Source organism: Sabethes cyaneus, chromosome 3 (assembly GCF_943734655.1).
Source record: "Sabethes cyaneus chromosome 3, idSabCyanKW18_F2, whole genome shotgun sequence".
NCBI lineage: Eukaryota > Metazoa > Arthropoda > Insecta > Diptera > Culicidae > Sabethes > Sabethes cyaneus.
The window spans coordinates 18,123,135-18,135,667 of NC_071355.1; the positions used below are offsets into that span (position 1 = coordinate 18,123,135).

General features: G+C 41.5%; 1 protein-coding gene across 2 annotated transcripts; it reads right to left on the bottom strand.

The window, feature by feature from the left end:
• Nucleotides 1-11,284: 11,284 nt before the first annotated feature.
• On the bottom strand, nt 11,285-12,295 carry LOC128742169 (actin-related protein 2/3 complex subunit 4). 2 transcript variants are annotated; one of them, XM_053838418.1, is made up of 3 exons: nt 12,204-12,295; nt 11,567-12,136; nt 11,285-11,501 (listed from the first exon to the last, which is right to left on the bottom strand). In XM_053838418.1, the coding sequence occupies exon 2, from the start codon at nt 12,122-12,124 to the stop codon at nt 11,618-11,620; it is 507 nt and encodes a 168-aa protein (XP_053694393.1). In that variant the 5' UTR covers nt 12,125-12,136; nt 12,204-12,295; the 3' UTR covers nt 11,285-11,501; nt 11,567-11,617. The 2 variants fall into 2 exon arrangements, with proteins under 2 accessions (XP_053694393.1, XP_053694395.1); XM_053838420.1 differs by having other exon boundaries at nt 11,285-11,508.
• Between the last annotated feature and the right edge of the window lie 238 nt (nt 12,296-12,533).

The window sequence follows — 12,533 nt, forward strand, 5'->3', positions numbered from 1 at the left end:
TATTTTCTTGATTGCGCTTCATTTTGACAGCTAATAAATGCTTGATGACAACTTCCGCAATTTTTTCTGATCTCAGCATAGCTTTTGCGGGCTATCCCGTAATAAATACTGATAGTTCGTTAAACAATTGCTGAACTATTGACAGTTACGAAATGGAATCGCTTTGCGAAAAAATACAGCGAAAAATATTAACGAACTCGCCACCGGTTGATGAAGATCTGTATTAAGAAATGTCAAGTAGTGACGATACTCAGCATTCCTTGAAAAAAGTGTGTACACACTTAGTTTTTATTCAGATCTTCGGTAATTTATTTTGCGGATTAAATCAGCACATTTGGAAAAATGCTGAGCAATTCGGTAATTTTTCAAGGAATGCTGAGTATCGTCACTACTTGACATTTCTTAATACAGATCTTCATCAACCGGTGGCGAGTTCGTTAATATTTTTCGCTGTATTTTTTCGCAAAGCGATTCCATTTCGTAACTGTCAATAGTTCAGCAATTGTTTAACGAACTATCAGTATTTATTACGGGATAGCCCGCAAAAGCTATGCTGAGATCAGAAAAAATTGCGGAAGTTGTCATCAAGCATTTATTAGCTGTCAAAATGAAGCGCAATCAAGAAAATACTTTATTGCGTGTTTGAAGTGTGTGGAAATTGTTCAAAATATGAACAATTATAGTTCTTCTTAAGATATGAATGGCGCATAGCAGAGCTTCGCTACGTTATTTAACCTTCTTTATATAAGGTATGCCAATTTATTTTGTAATTTGTGTTTTAAATATATATCCCTCCATCTCTCATTCAGTTAATATTGATTTAAATTGTAAATCTTCATTTTCCTTCTCATTCAAAATTTTGTCATCATAAAACAAAGCAGCAAATGCTACTTAGTGCTTCGGTGCAGACTTCGCAGGTAGCTGCAGAACTAGATGACGATTGCGGGGCTGGTGCTACAGATAGGTTAACTCGGAACAACCTCTTTTAGTCCAGATTCGAACATGCGGCGGCTGGCAGAGCCATACCTCGGGACCAAGTTAGAACCATATCTGTGCATCATAGATCCTATATAATTAATTGTATTTACCGTGGACCCCCGTTCGTTTGACCGTTTTTAATCTGAACACTTTTTAATTTGAACCCCGTTGGTTTGCACGACGTGCAAATTAAAAATGGTTCAAACGTCATTCTCAATATGACAACATTTGCTTATCCAGAAAATGCACATAAACACGATTTGTTTGTGCTGATCTACCGTGTTTAAACTGTTTCACATTGCGTTTTCCCAACGATTATGGTAAAAATCCGATCGGAGAATGAAATATACGCTGCTTGCAACTGCCAACTGAATCAAACCACCAAAACAATAACAAAGAGCAGGGCAGCCAGTTCACACAAGTTCCAGCATACTTAGGGTTACCAGTTGTTCAAATTAAAAACTAACCCCGTTAGTTTGCATGAGGAATCGTTCAAACGAACGGGGGTCCACTGTATTTTTAAGACATGATTTCAATAAAAATATTTTTTTAATTTATGACGACAATTCAGTACACATTACCGAAGTATCAGCACTATAATTACGGCTTTCAGCAATGATTTTTGCTGAGAGATTTGTTAACTTATACTGAACAGTCTGCAAGTTTTGACATTTCATAAAAATATTTTCATTGCCGTGTTCGTCAAGCAAATAAATTACCGAACTGACCACCGAACGTTCAGCAGTTCTAATTTCGTCAAAAAATTACGGTGTTCGGTAAAAATTTTTAAGTGTGTAGGGCGATATAATTTATTCGATGCATATTCAGCTATGGCTGAATAATACTGGCTGCTAAAATATTTAATCAGCGCATAAATGTTTCGTGGGAGGTTTGTTTATTAAGATGAATCGTTTATTCAGCTAGTATAGCACAATTATTGAGAACATTGACGGGTTGCGGAGAGGTTGAAGATGCGCCTAATCTGCTTGTGACACTATTATGTGAAGCAGCTGATTTACAGCACGTTCGTTGGCGGCTTAATCACTTATAGAATACAGAGGCCTTTGCTTAAATTTATTCAGCGTGTACCACCTGTTTTCAGAGGTTGATCAGCTGTGACCAAATCAGTAGCATTTTAATTCAGCTTCGGTGTTTGTTGGGAGGCTCTCTCACCCTTACTTTGGTCACTGGTGGCCGACGCATTCCTTCACAAGCAGCACATCTTGGTTACGAGACTACTACTTATGCCACGGACGTAGTACTTATCATGAGAGAAAAGTTTAGACTAAATAGATTATGCTGTTAAGAAAGCATCTCGTTGGAATCAATCCTGCGGCGAAAGCAGGAGGTGTTTCCTTTAACGACAGGCTGTTGATAGGTCTGGATCTCCTCGTTTCACTTGTAGAAGTTCTGTTGCGGTTTAGAGAAGGCAAATACGCAGTATGTTCCGATATTCGGGAAATGTTCCTGAGAATTCTCATTCGTGAGGCGGATAAGTGGTCGCAGTGCTTTCTATGACGCGCCAATTCAGAGGATGAGGTTCAGGTCTACGTGGTCAACGTCGCAATGTTTGGGGCAACATGCTCTCCGTGCACGGCGCAGTACGTAAAAAACAGAAACGCTTTAGACTATGCAGATCTATATCCCAGGGCAGTAAACGCAATAATCAAAGACCACTACGTGGATGATTTTCTCAGCAGTGTCGACTCGGTAGAAGAAGCCGTACAGCTTGTCCAACAAGTAAAACTGATTCATGCCGCAGCAGAGTTTGAGTTCGGGAAAGTTTTGTCCAACTCGCAGGATGTACTCGATCTTTTAGGAGAGACTGAATCACCAGACAGTAAATCACTGGCCTTCGAAAAGGAAAAGCTACACGAACGCGTTCTAGGTGTGGTGTGGGTACCTGCAGCGGATCAGCCCACTTTCGATCAGCCAGAGTTAGAAGAAGCGTTAAGCAATGAAGCAGTCCCAACAAAACGGCAAGTTCTACGAACCGTGATGAAGTTGTACGGATCGTAGCGGATCGCTGGGATTTGTCGCGCACTTTGTAGTACAAGGCAAAGTTTTGATGCAGGAGATCTGGTGAACAGGTACTGGCTGGGACGAGCCCATAGCAGAGCATCTGTGTAATCTATGGAGTAGATGGATTGCACTGTACGTTGCGATTGGCGAAGTAAAGGTGCCCCGTTGTTTTTTCGGACCTCTTCGACCAGAGGAAGTGAATGAAATTGAATTACATGTGTTCACGGATGCAAGCATAGCCGCTTGTTCTTGTGTAGCTTACTTAAGGATGTCGGGTAATGAAGGTGCCTGGTCCTCATTGGTCGCGGCAAAAACAAAAGTAGCGCCACCGCGGACGCTTTCAATTCCTCGATTGGAGCTGCAGGCTGCCATGATGGGAGCGCGCTTGATACAAAATATTCGTTTGGCGCTCACCATCAATATTCAGAAGCGGTATTTGTGGACAGACTCAGCTACAGTCTTGGCGTGGCTTCGTTCGGATAACCGCCGTTATCATCAGTTCGTTTCATTTCGAGTCGGCGAAATTCTCTCGCTTACCAGCGTGGACGAATGGCATTATGTACCATCGAAGCTCAACGTGGCTGATGATGCCACAAAATGGAACACCGGACCGTCGTTCGACCCGGAAAATCGTTGGTTTCAACCGACCGACGTTTCTACGAGAATCGAAAGAGCAGTGGCCTAAACAATCAGTAGCGGTTGATGAAGAAAATGCTGCATGCGAAGAACTTCGCATGGTGGCCGTACACCAGCCGGTAGAACCAATAGTTAACGTCAAACGTTTCTCGAACTGGAATCGTCTAGTGCGTGCGATGGCTGACGTGCACCGAGCAATCAGAGTCTGGAAGCGAGCTTTGGGCGGAGATTGTCGGCGGCAGAATCTGGATCAGTACGACGTCATGAAAGCGGAGGTAACTTTATGGCGCCAAGCTCAAAGGTAGATGTATTCGGCAGAGGTTGATGAGTTGAAACAAGGTCGCAGTGCTGGGAGAAGCAATTCGCTGCATTCGCTAGTACCATTCCTCGACGAATGTGGTGTCGTTCGGGTAGGAAGTAGAGATGGTCGGGTAGCGGAAAATTTGCCCGAAACTCGCACCCGTACCCGTACCCGCCGGGTTCGGGTCGGATTCGGGTATTGAAAAAAAATAATTTGCGGGTTCGGGTTCCCCAGCAAACCAAATATCGTATATTCATGTCGAGATTTAATCTTATATAAATGGATATCACATCGGACTCGTATAAATGTACATATGTTGTAAGCACATTGTGTAAATTTCATCGTATGTAATGCACACGATGATTGATATACGAATTAATAGTAAAAATCGTAAATAGGTCGAAAGATAATCGGGTTATGCTTAGCGAATATCGCACATGACGATTTCTTAGAATTAGTTACCAACAATGGCTATCATGAAGATGTAATCGTATTTAATTACAGTTTTCATCGGATTATGTTTTGCAAAATGTCTTATATGACATCGTTTTAGATTTATATACAAGCAGTGATAATCATGAGATTTTAGGTGCATTAAACTTGTGTGTAAGGGTGCATTGAACTTATTTTTATTGTGGCGAAATATTCAAAAAACTATTATCTGGTTTGAAAAACTTTTACAATTACCTTTTTAACTATTTTAAAATGTTAATAATTCAAATAAGCCCGCCTAAATATTAAGCAGCAAGCATATAATAAGCATATATATATGATTAAGTCATACTGACAAGACAATAAAAGATCTTTTTGAAAAAGCACTCTTTGAGGAGTTTGATTGTTTTTTGGCGTATTAAAATCACGTAACGTAACGTTTTAAAAATTAAAAATGTTAAAAATAGAAACTCATAATTTTTTAGATATTTCTCTGATAGGTAAGTGAACGAACGGAAATCTTAAAATTTACTAAGGAGAGTATTTCTCAGAACTGGGCAAGTCTAGATTATGATCCATTCCGCTAATCTAAATGCCTTAATATCAGTGCATCTTATGGCTTTTCAGAAGAAATGCAAATGTTAAGTGGAATTGGAAAAAGACATTCAGCATTAAACTGGTACAGTAAAAAATAATGTTTGGTGCTTATTGTTTGATGCTTATCAAAAAGAAATTTTGAGCTGTCCTATAGCATCTAAATGTTCAGCATTCTATTTTAAATAACTTTTAATTTCTTTTTAAGAGCTTCTGAAATAACAGACAACATACAAAAATGTTTGAACTTTAATAATATTATTTCTATGTAATCAAATATGAATATGCATATAACGTATTCTAATGTATATTTAGAACAATCTGTACCACGGAATGCTAACAAAGGTAGTGCATATCATTCCATGAAGTCAGCATTATCATTAAAATTAACGATCAAATGCAAACTTATTTACGACACTTTAATTCAGTCACAATTGACACAAACTCGTATGTCGGATGAGAATAAATCAAATCCGTACTTACATGTTCAATGCATCAGATAGGATCTCATTGCTTACATGTACGATTACTTCGGATTAAGATGTGCAAAAATATCATTGAGGTACTGATGTACCAGTAGCTTAAAGGTAATGAACAAATACTGCGGTACGGGTGGTTCTTGGTTCTAAACCAGGTGAGTTAAATGATATAGACAAAATAGTTAAATATTGTGACAGGTCGATAATATCTGGAAGCTTATGAAAAAAAGCTTTCAGTAAAGCTTTTACTTTTTGTCTCATTGACTTTCAGGGCGAATATTTAGCTATAAATAGCCTGCTCTGTATGCAATTTTTGACACTTGCCATTTACCACATGGGGGAAGGCGAAGGGTAGAGTAGAAATATTATCGTAACTGTGTCGAAATGCAATCCAGTCAATCGGCTCAGTCGTATAAACCGTTTTGTTTTGTCGGCATTTCAATTATTCTGAAGAACTAAATCATGTATATCGCCTCCACTTTTGCATGTATATGCCGTTTCTGCGCATGATATATGATTTGATAAACCTTATATGCTGACGTTTATCTCATTTAGAATTAAGTTATACAGACCAAAATGTTTGCTGGGTCTTAATTTTTTCTTTTGAAACCGGGAACGGGTCGGGTCGGGTATCTCTATTGATCACATTTAACACTAAAGATGGTCGGGTACCCGGGCCCGTCCCGTACCCGTCGGGTTACGGTCGGGTTCGGGTACCAAAAAATAATAAACCTGCGGGTTCGGGTCGGGTACGGGCTTTAATTCTTTCTTGATCGGGTACGGGTCGGGTTCAGGTATTTAAATTTTCATACCCGACCATCTCTAGTAGGAAGTCGGATTGGAAGTGCACAGCACATTCCATATGCAACGAAATATCCTGTAGTTCTTCCCAGGGATCATAGCATCACGTTTCTGATAGTGCAGTCGTTCCACCGACGGTTCTTGCACGCCAACGGCGAAGCTGTCTGCAATGAGCTACGACAGGAATTTTACATACCCAAACTTCTGGTACTCGTGCGGAAAGTGGGAAGGAGTTGTCAGTATTGTAAGATCAAGAAAGCAGCTCCTGCCCCACCATTGATGGGATCTTTACCGAGAGTTCGCTTAACACCGTTTATTCGACCGTTCACGAACGTCGGAGTAGATTACATGGGACCCATCGAAGTAAAAGTCAGGCGCAGCGTGACGAAGAGGTGGATTTGTCTATTCACATGTCTAACGATACGGGCCATACAGCTCGAGCTGGCTCAGTCTTTCGTCGAAAGCTTGCGTCATGGCATTCAGAAGATTTGTTGCCAGACGGGAGGCGCCGTTGCAAGTATTCTCAGACAATGGCACAAACTTTGTGGGCGCCAACCGCCAATTGTCAGAAGAAAAGCAGAAAATCCAGCGAATAATCGAGGACTGTGCAGCTACATTTACCAATGCATATATTCAGTGGCATTTCAACGTTCCGGCAGCTCCGCATATGGGAGGACCATGGGAGCGAATGGTTAAGTCCGTGAAGGTGATACGGTACTGAATCCCAACATGGCCGGAAAAATGGCGTCTATGAGAGCAAATGGGTGCTATCGATTCGGCCATGTTGGCTTCCGTACCGTTTCACCTGAAGGCGGCGATGAAGGCTGTGTCGGAGAGCCCGCGACTTCTCAGCGATGAGGTGCTAGAAACGATCATGTTGGAGGCTGAAGCGATTGTAAACTTGCGACCACTGACTTACGTTCCTCTGGAGCCAGCAGACGATGAAGCTCTCACGCCGAATCACTTCCTGCTGTACGGATCGATCGGTATCAAGCAACCAGTGACTGGTATGACTAGCGGAAACGTCCTACGAGACAGCTGGAAGCTATCGCAGCAGATCGTGGATAATTTGTGGCGCAGATGGGTGCGGGAATATCTTCCGACGGTAACGAGGCGCACAAAGTGGTTCGAAGCAGTAAAACCGCTAAACCGGGTGATCTATAGTCATAATCGTCGACGAACATGCTAGGAATCAATGAGAACGAGGGCGTATACTCCAAATCTTTCAGGATATGTTGGGTCGTGTGATACGTGCTACACTTAATAAAAAGCACCGAATTCGGTAAAATTTTACCGAAATCTAAACAGCTGAACGTTCGGTAAAAATTTTGATGGTGCCAATCGACGTTTACAGATCATTAGTAATGTTTGGTGCAATAAAAAATTTTACCGAACGTTCAGCTGTTTAGATTTCGGTAAATTTTACCGAATCGTTTAAGTGTGTATGGTGCAGACAAGTAGAGGAGTGTTGGCTAGGCCTGCCGTAAAGCTGGAGCTGTTAGATGTGTCGGCCGGTGAAAATACGGAGGCAGTCGCTTCGGAAAGGGAAGTGGTTCACGGGTCGTAGGATGTCGACGAACTGCTCGTCACGGCGAAGAAGTGAACAATTAACTAACCTTTCATCACGACCAAGTACATTGACGGATTGACGGGTTAGTTTGTTTACAAAAGTACATAGTTCATTAGTCAGCAAAATTGATCGTCGTTTGTAAGTGAGCCGTACGAAAATATAATTAAACTTATTAAAGCAATCTTATTGATTTAGTCATAGGTAATTTATCAAGATGTCGAATAAAGTGAGCTGTAAATAGCTAGTGAGCAGAAAACATCTGGTACGTTAAGTGATTGTAATACTGCATAAAGTTGCATTGAGTTTATAACCTAAAACGATACTTACCATACTGACCTGTAGAAAATCCTCGGTGAATCCGTTGGCCGCAGACATAGAACCTGGAAAATTACGGAAAGAACACTGAATATGTAATTGATTATACTTACCTATCGTACTATATTAATAACTAAAATATTAAATAAAATTACAGCTTTAAAGCTGTCAAGTAAGCAACTAAAAGACGGTGTCATTCGCAACACGTGAAATTCTAAATTTCGAAACTCTGTGAATTGTTTACTAGTGATGGGCAAAACGGATCATTAGACTGAACGGATCAGAGCCGGTTCATTTAGTCAAGGATCCGGATCTTCGGAACGGTTCATCGGATCTTTAGTTACCTAAATATATATTTGGGGTTTTCCCTATTTTTTGTGCAAAATTTGAGAAAAGAGCCAATGTTACTTCATGGAGAGAAAGAAAAACTCTAAAGAAGATTCTACGGAGAATATCGTCACGCATGCTTTACGTGTTTCTCGTAAAAACTAGTACTTTAAAACGGGTTTCCCTCATTTTGTTAAAATGCGTTATGGCTACGAAGATATTTCCATTCAAACCCAAATTTGAAATTATTGTTAAGGCGTACGAAGGAGAGGACCATTAGGTCGTATGAATTAAACAGTTTGCTTTACTTTTCCCGTGTAAATCTTATGGGAGAGTTTGCTCTAACTCTTTTATTCATACGGCCTATTGTCTATGATCTCATGTTATCCTATACCTCGTTATTAGTCTACCTTCATGACAACAACCTGAAATAGAGTAAAGAGAACGAAGAGCTAGGTACTAGATAAGACATCAAATGAAATTCTAGATAGAACTGTCAGTGGCGATATAAAACCTAATGAAATTCGCAGCAGACTAAAAGTCGCACGGGCAAAGATCCGTGTCTTAAAAGAAAAGATCCGCGGATCAGTCATTCTTTTTACAGAACCGGATCTTTTCAATGGATCAGGAGCGGATTGCCCATCTCTATTGTTTACACAACAGACTGGTTGCACGTGAGTAAAAATAACTTGCCATCTTCTATTTCATTTGGGCACACGCGAAAGCGTTGAATAAAAATGTACCTGCTACTTGAAATGAATGTTATTCTTGCGAAGCCATAGCTTTTCTAACATATTTTCTTCCCGTGCTAAAAATCCCTAACTACAAATGAAATTCCCTGACCTTTCCAGGTTTTCCCTGATTTTCCAGGCAATCGACACCCAGCGTGGTGAAATAAGGAGAGTAACTAGGAAGAAATCTTCCACGATTGTTAGGAACGTGCTACCTGCTACTCGAGCCAAAGATGCTTATACCTGCTGATGCCTGAACTAGGAAGAAACGTCAAATATAGCTGTGCTGCGACCCTCTCAAGTCCCTGCCTAGCATCTCCTCGAATATCTAAGTCAAACGGTGACGATCGATGGCCATACCTGGAAATTCTTCATGTGCTAAGCTGGGAGGAGTAAGGTCGAGCGCCTGCTCCGCAGGTGAGGGGTGACACAAACAGCGTATGTCGGCTGTATATAAAATTCTATATCCCGAAAGCTATACCTAAGATGGCAGACCCAACTGCGGGATGTAGGTATAGCGATCCCGGTAAGGTAGAACACCGCAACCTTCATTTGCCACGACAAATGAAAATAGAAATGCGGAACAGATCGATCGGCATAGGACGCGGAAAAGAATAAGGAAACAATTGAAACGATTGAATTTTTTTTTACCTGGAATGTCAGAAGTCTTCATGAACCGACACACGCGCACTGGATTGCTTGCTACGAGAGCTACATCGATTCGAAGTGGAAATTCAAGATGTTTGATAATCAAATTCCGAAGAAAAGTTTCGCGCAGACACTTCTTTTAAGTACCACATCTGCTACAGTGGCGGTAGAAAGGTAGAACATGGAGTCTGCAACGAGTTATCCGGCGGATTGCTGTAGATTACCGTATTATTATCATGGGAGATGCAAATGCACAGATCGAGAGAAAGAGAGAAATTCTACCGTCCTGTCATTGGAAGACATAGCCTTTATCTATCGACCAATGATAAAGGTCTGAGGCTCATACACTTTGCCGCGGCTAGAGGAATGGCCATCTGTAGCACCTACTTTCCACGTATGAATATTTGGAAACACACTTGGAGGCATCCAAATAGAGACCCTAGCTTGCAGATCGATCATGTCTTGAATGACGGTCGACACTTTTCGGATGTCACCGATGTACGGTCTTTTCGGGGACCAAATAATGACTCTGACCACTATCTTATCGTGTGTAAGATCCACGCAAGGTTGTCGAAAGCAGCGAAGGCTTGCGTTTAAAGAACGTTACGTTTCTACATCCAGTTGTTGACGGCAGATGCTGCGGAATCACCAACACAAAAGGAGGTTCATAAGGCAATCAGTAAGATCGAAAACGGTAAGGATGCTGGGACGGACAGAGCGAGCGGCTGTACGAAGCAATCCACATTGACATTGGCTCGAGTGTAAACACCATTGAGGTAATAACTTCTTCGATTCTGCCTATAGGGTGCTCTACCGTATTCTGATCTGTAGACTGAGATCGTTAGCGCAGTCCTCCGTCGGCGAGTACCAAGCTGGTTTTCGCGGGGGTCGCTCCACGACGAATCCGATGTTTGCCCTGCGTTGGTTACTAGACAAGTTCCGGGAGTACAACTTTTAGACTCTTCATCTGTTTGTGGACTTTACGGCGGTGTACGATTCAGTCAAACAAAATGAGCTGTGGCAGACAATGGCAGAACGTGGTTTTCCGACGAAACTAGTTACAAACGTGGAAACGAATGTGACTATCATCACGAAATCTCATATGCTTCTTGGTTTTGTGGATGACGTCGATATCATCGGAATCAACCGTACAGCAGTGGAAGAGTTCTTTTAAAAGGGAAGCAGTGAGATTGGGACTTACCATTAACACCGCCATAACGAAGTACATGGGATTGTGGAAAAACGCAACGCAAAAAGCAAAACGACGAATTGCAGCCACAAGTCAGGATTCTACGGATTACGTAGCCAGCTGAAGCCCCGTAATTTGCAAATTCGCATCAACTCCGTTATCTACTGAGCCACGATTTTAATTTTGATCGTCCATGCCCACTCAATAAGATTCCAAAAACACAATCTGCTTTTAAAATGCAAGCAATAAGATTATTCCTATTGGAAAATTTATATTCAATTTGCTTTGGTGTTTCACATAAAACAAGCTAAACTAGTTTCCCGTTTGTTTTCAACTCTGGTCTTGATTAACGAAAGTTTCTACATCCTTTTATAATACTTGAATCAGTTTAGTATGCCTATTCGTGGCTTATTTAAATCAACTTTGTTATAGAGACTTACTAGGGCAGTGCTTTCCAACCGCACCGTGACATGACTTCCTGCAAACTAGAAAGTTAGTTATAGAACTTTTAAACCATATTCAAAATATTCAAGCAGAACTCACCTGCTAGAATAAAAATGCATTGATTTGGAATCGAAAAATTTTGCCCTTGCCTTAGAACCGCTTCAGAAACTCCTCCGAACAGATACGAGCCCGTGCATTGACGGCCAGTTTCATCTCACTGATTTCCTTATCGATTTCCTCCATAAAGTGAATTACGAAATCAACCAGCTTGTGCTTGTACATCTGTTCGGTGTGGAAGTTGGTGATCAGAAAGCTTATGTCGTAACCCTCGATTGGCTTCCGCCGTAAAACAATAAAATTCTCCGCTCGCATCATCATAAAGCGGGTAAACTTGTGGCACAGGATTTTTTCGATCTCATCCGCCTGCTTGACGGCGATGCTGATCCGAACGGAGTTGACGCTCGTTTCGATCAGCACCCGTTCCTTCTCGTTACGCGAGATAACGACCGGCGTTAGCAGGAGCTCCTTGCTGGAGCGAACCTCCACCTCCGGTTTGTTGTGCCGCTCCACCACCTGGGAGGAGAAATTAGTCAGACACATCGCCGCAGTCAGGGTGTGACGGACTGCAGTCAGATAAGGTTTGAGCGTTGCGGCCATAACGGTTTGCAGCTGGAAAGTAACGCAAGGTTTAGCGAATCAGTACCACATATATCGTTCGTTTGGTAGTTTGCAATACTTGGAAAAGCACTAAAATTACACAAAAATTCGGAAAAACACTTCCACTGATAGCGATAATCTATTTTTTCTCTGATTACCTTTTGTGAACGGCGAGTGACAGAGAGACAGACAGCTCATCAATTTTGACAGTTTTGGTGGCAGAAGGGACAAATTTGAAACTGGAATGCCCTTTAGGAAGTCAGCTAAATGGCTGCGGTTTGCAGTTATATGCACTGAAACTAAAATGCATGTTCTATTAAAGTGTTTCTGGGCCGAATTTTTAAATTACATTGCACCACATGATTCCAAGAACGTTTCATAGGGTATGTTGCTACATCGTCGTAATTGC

Coding starts and splice junctions, on each gene's coding strand:
- LOC128742169 (XM_053838418.1), bottom strand. CDS start 12,124: ATGGCCGCAACGCTCAAACCTTATCTGACTGCAGTCCGTCACACCCTG.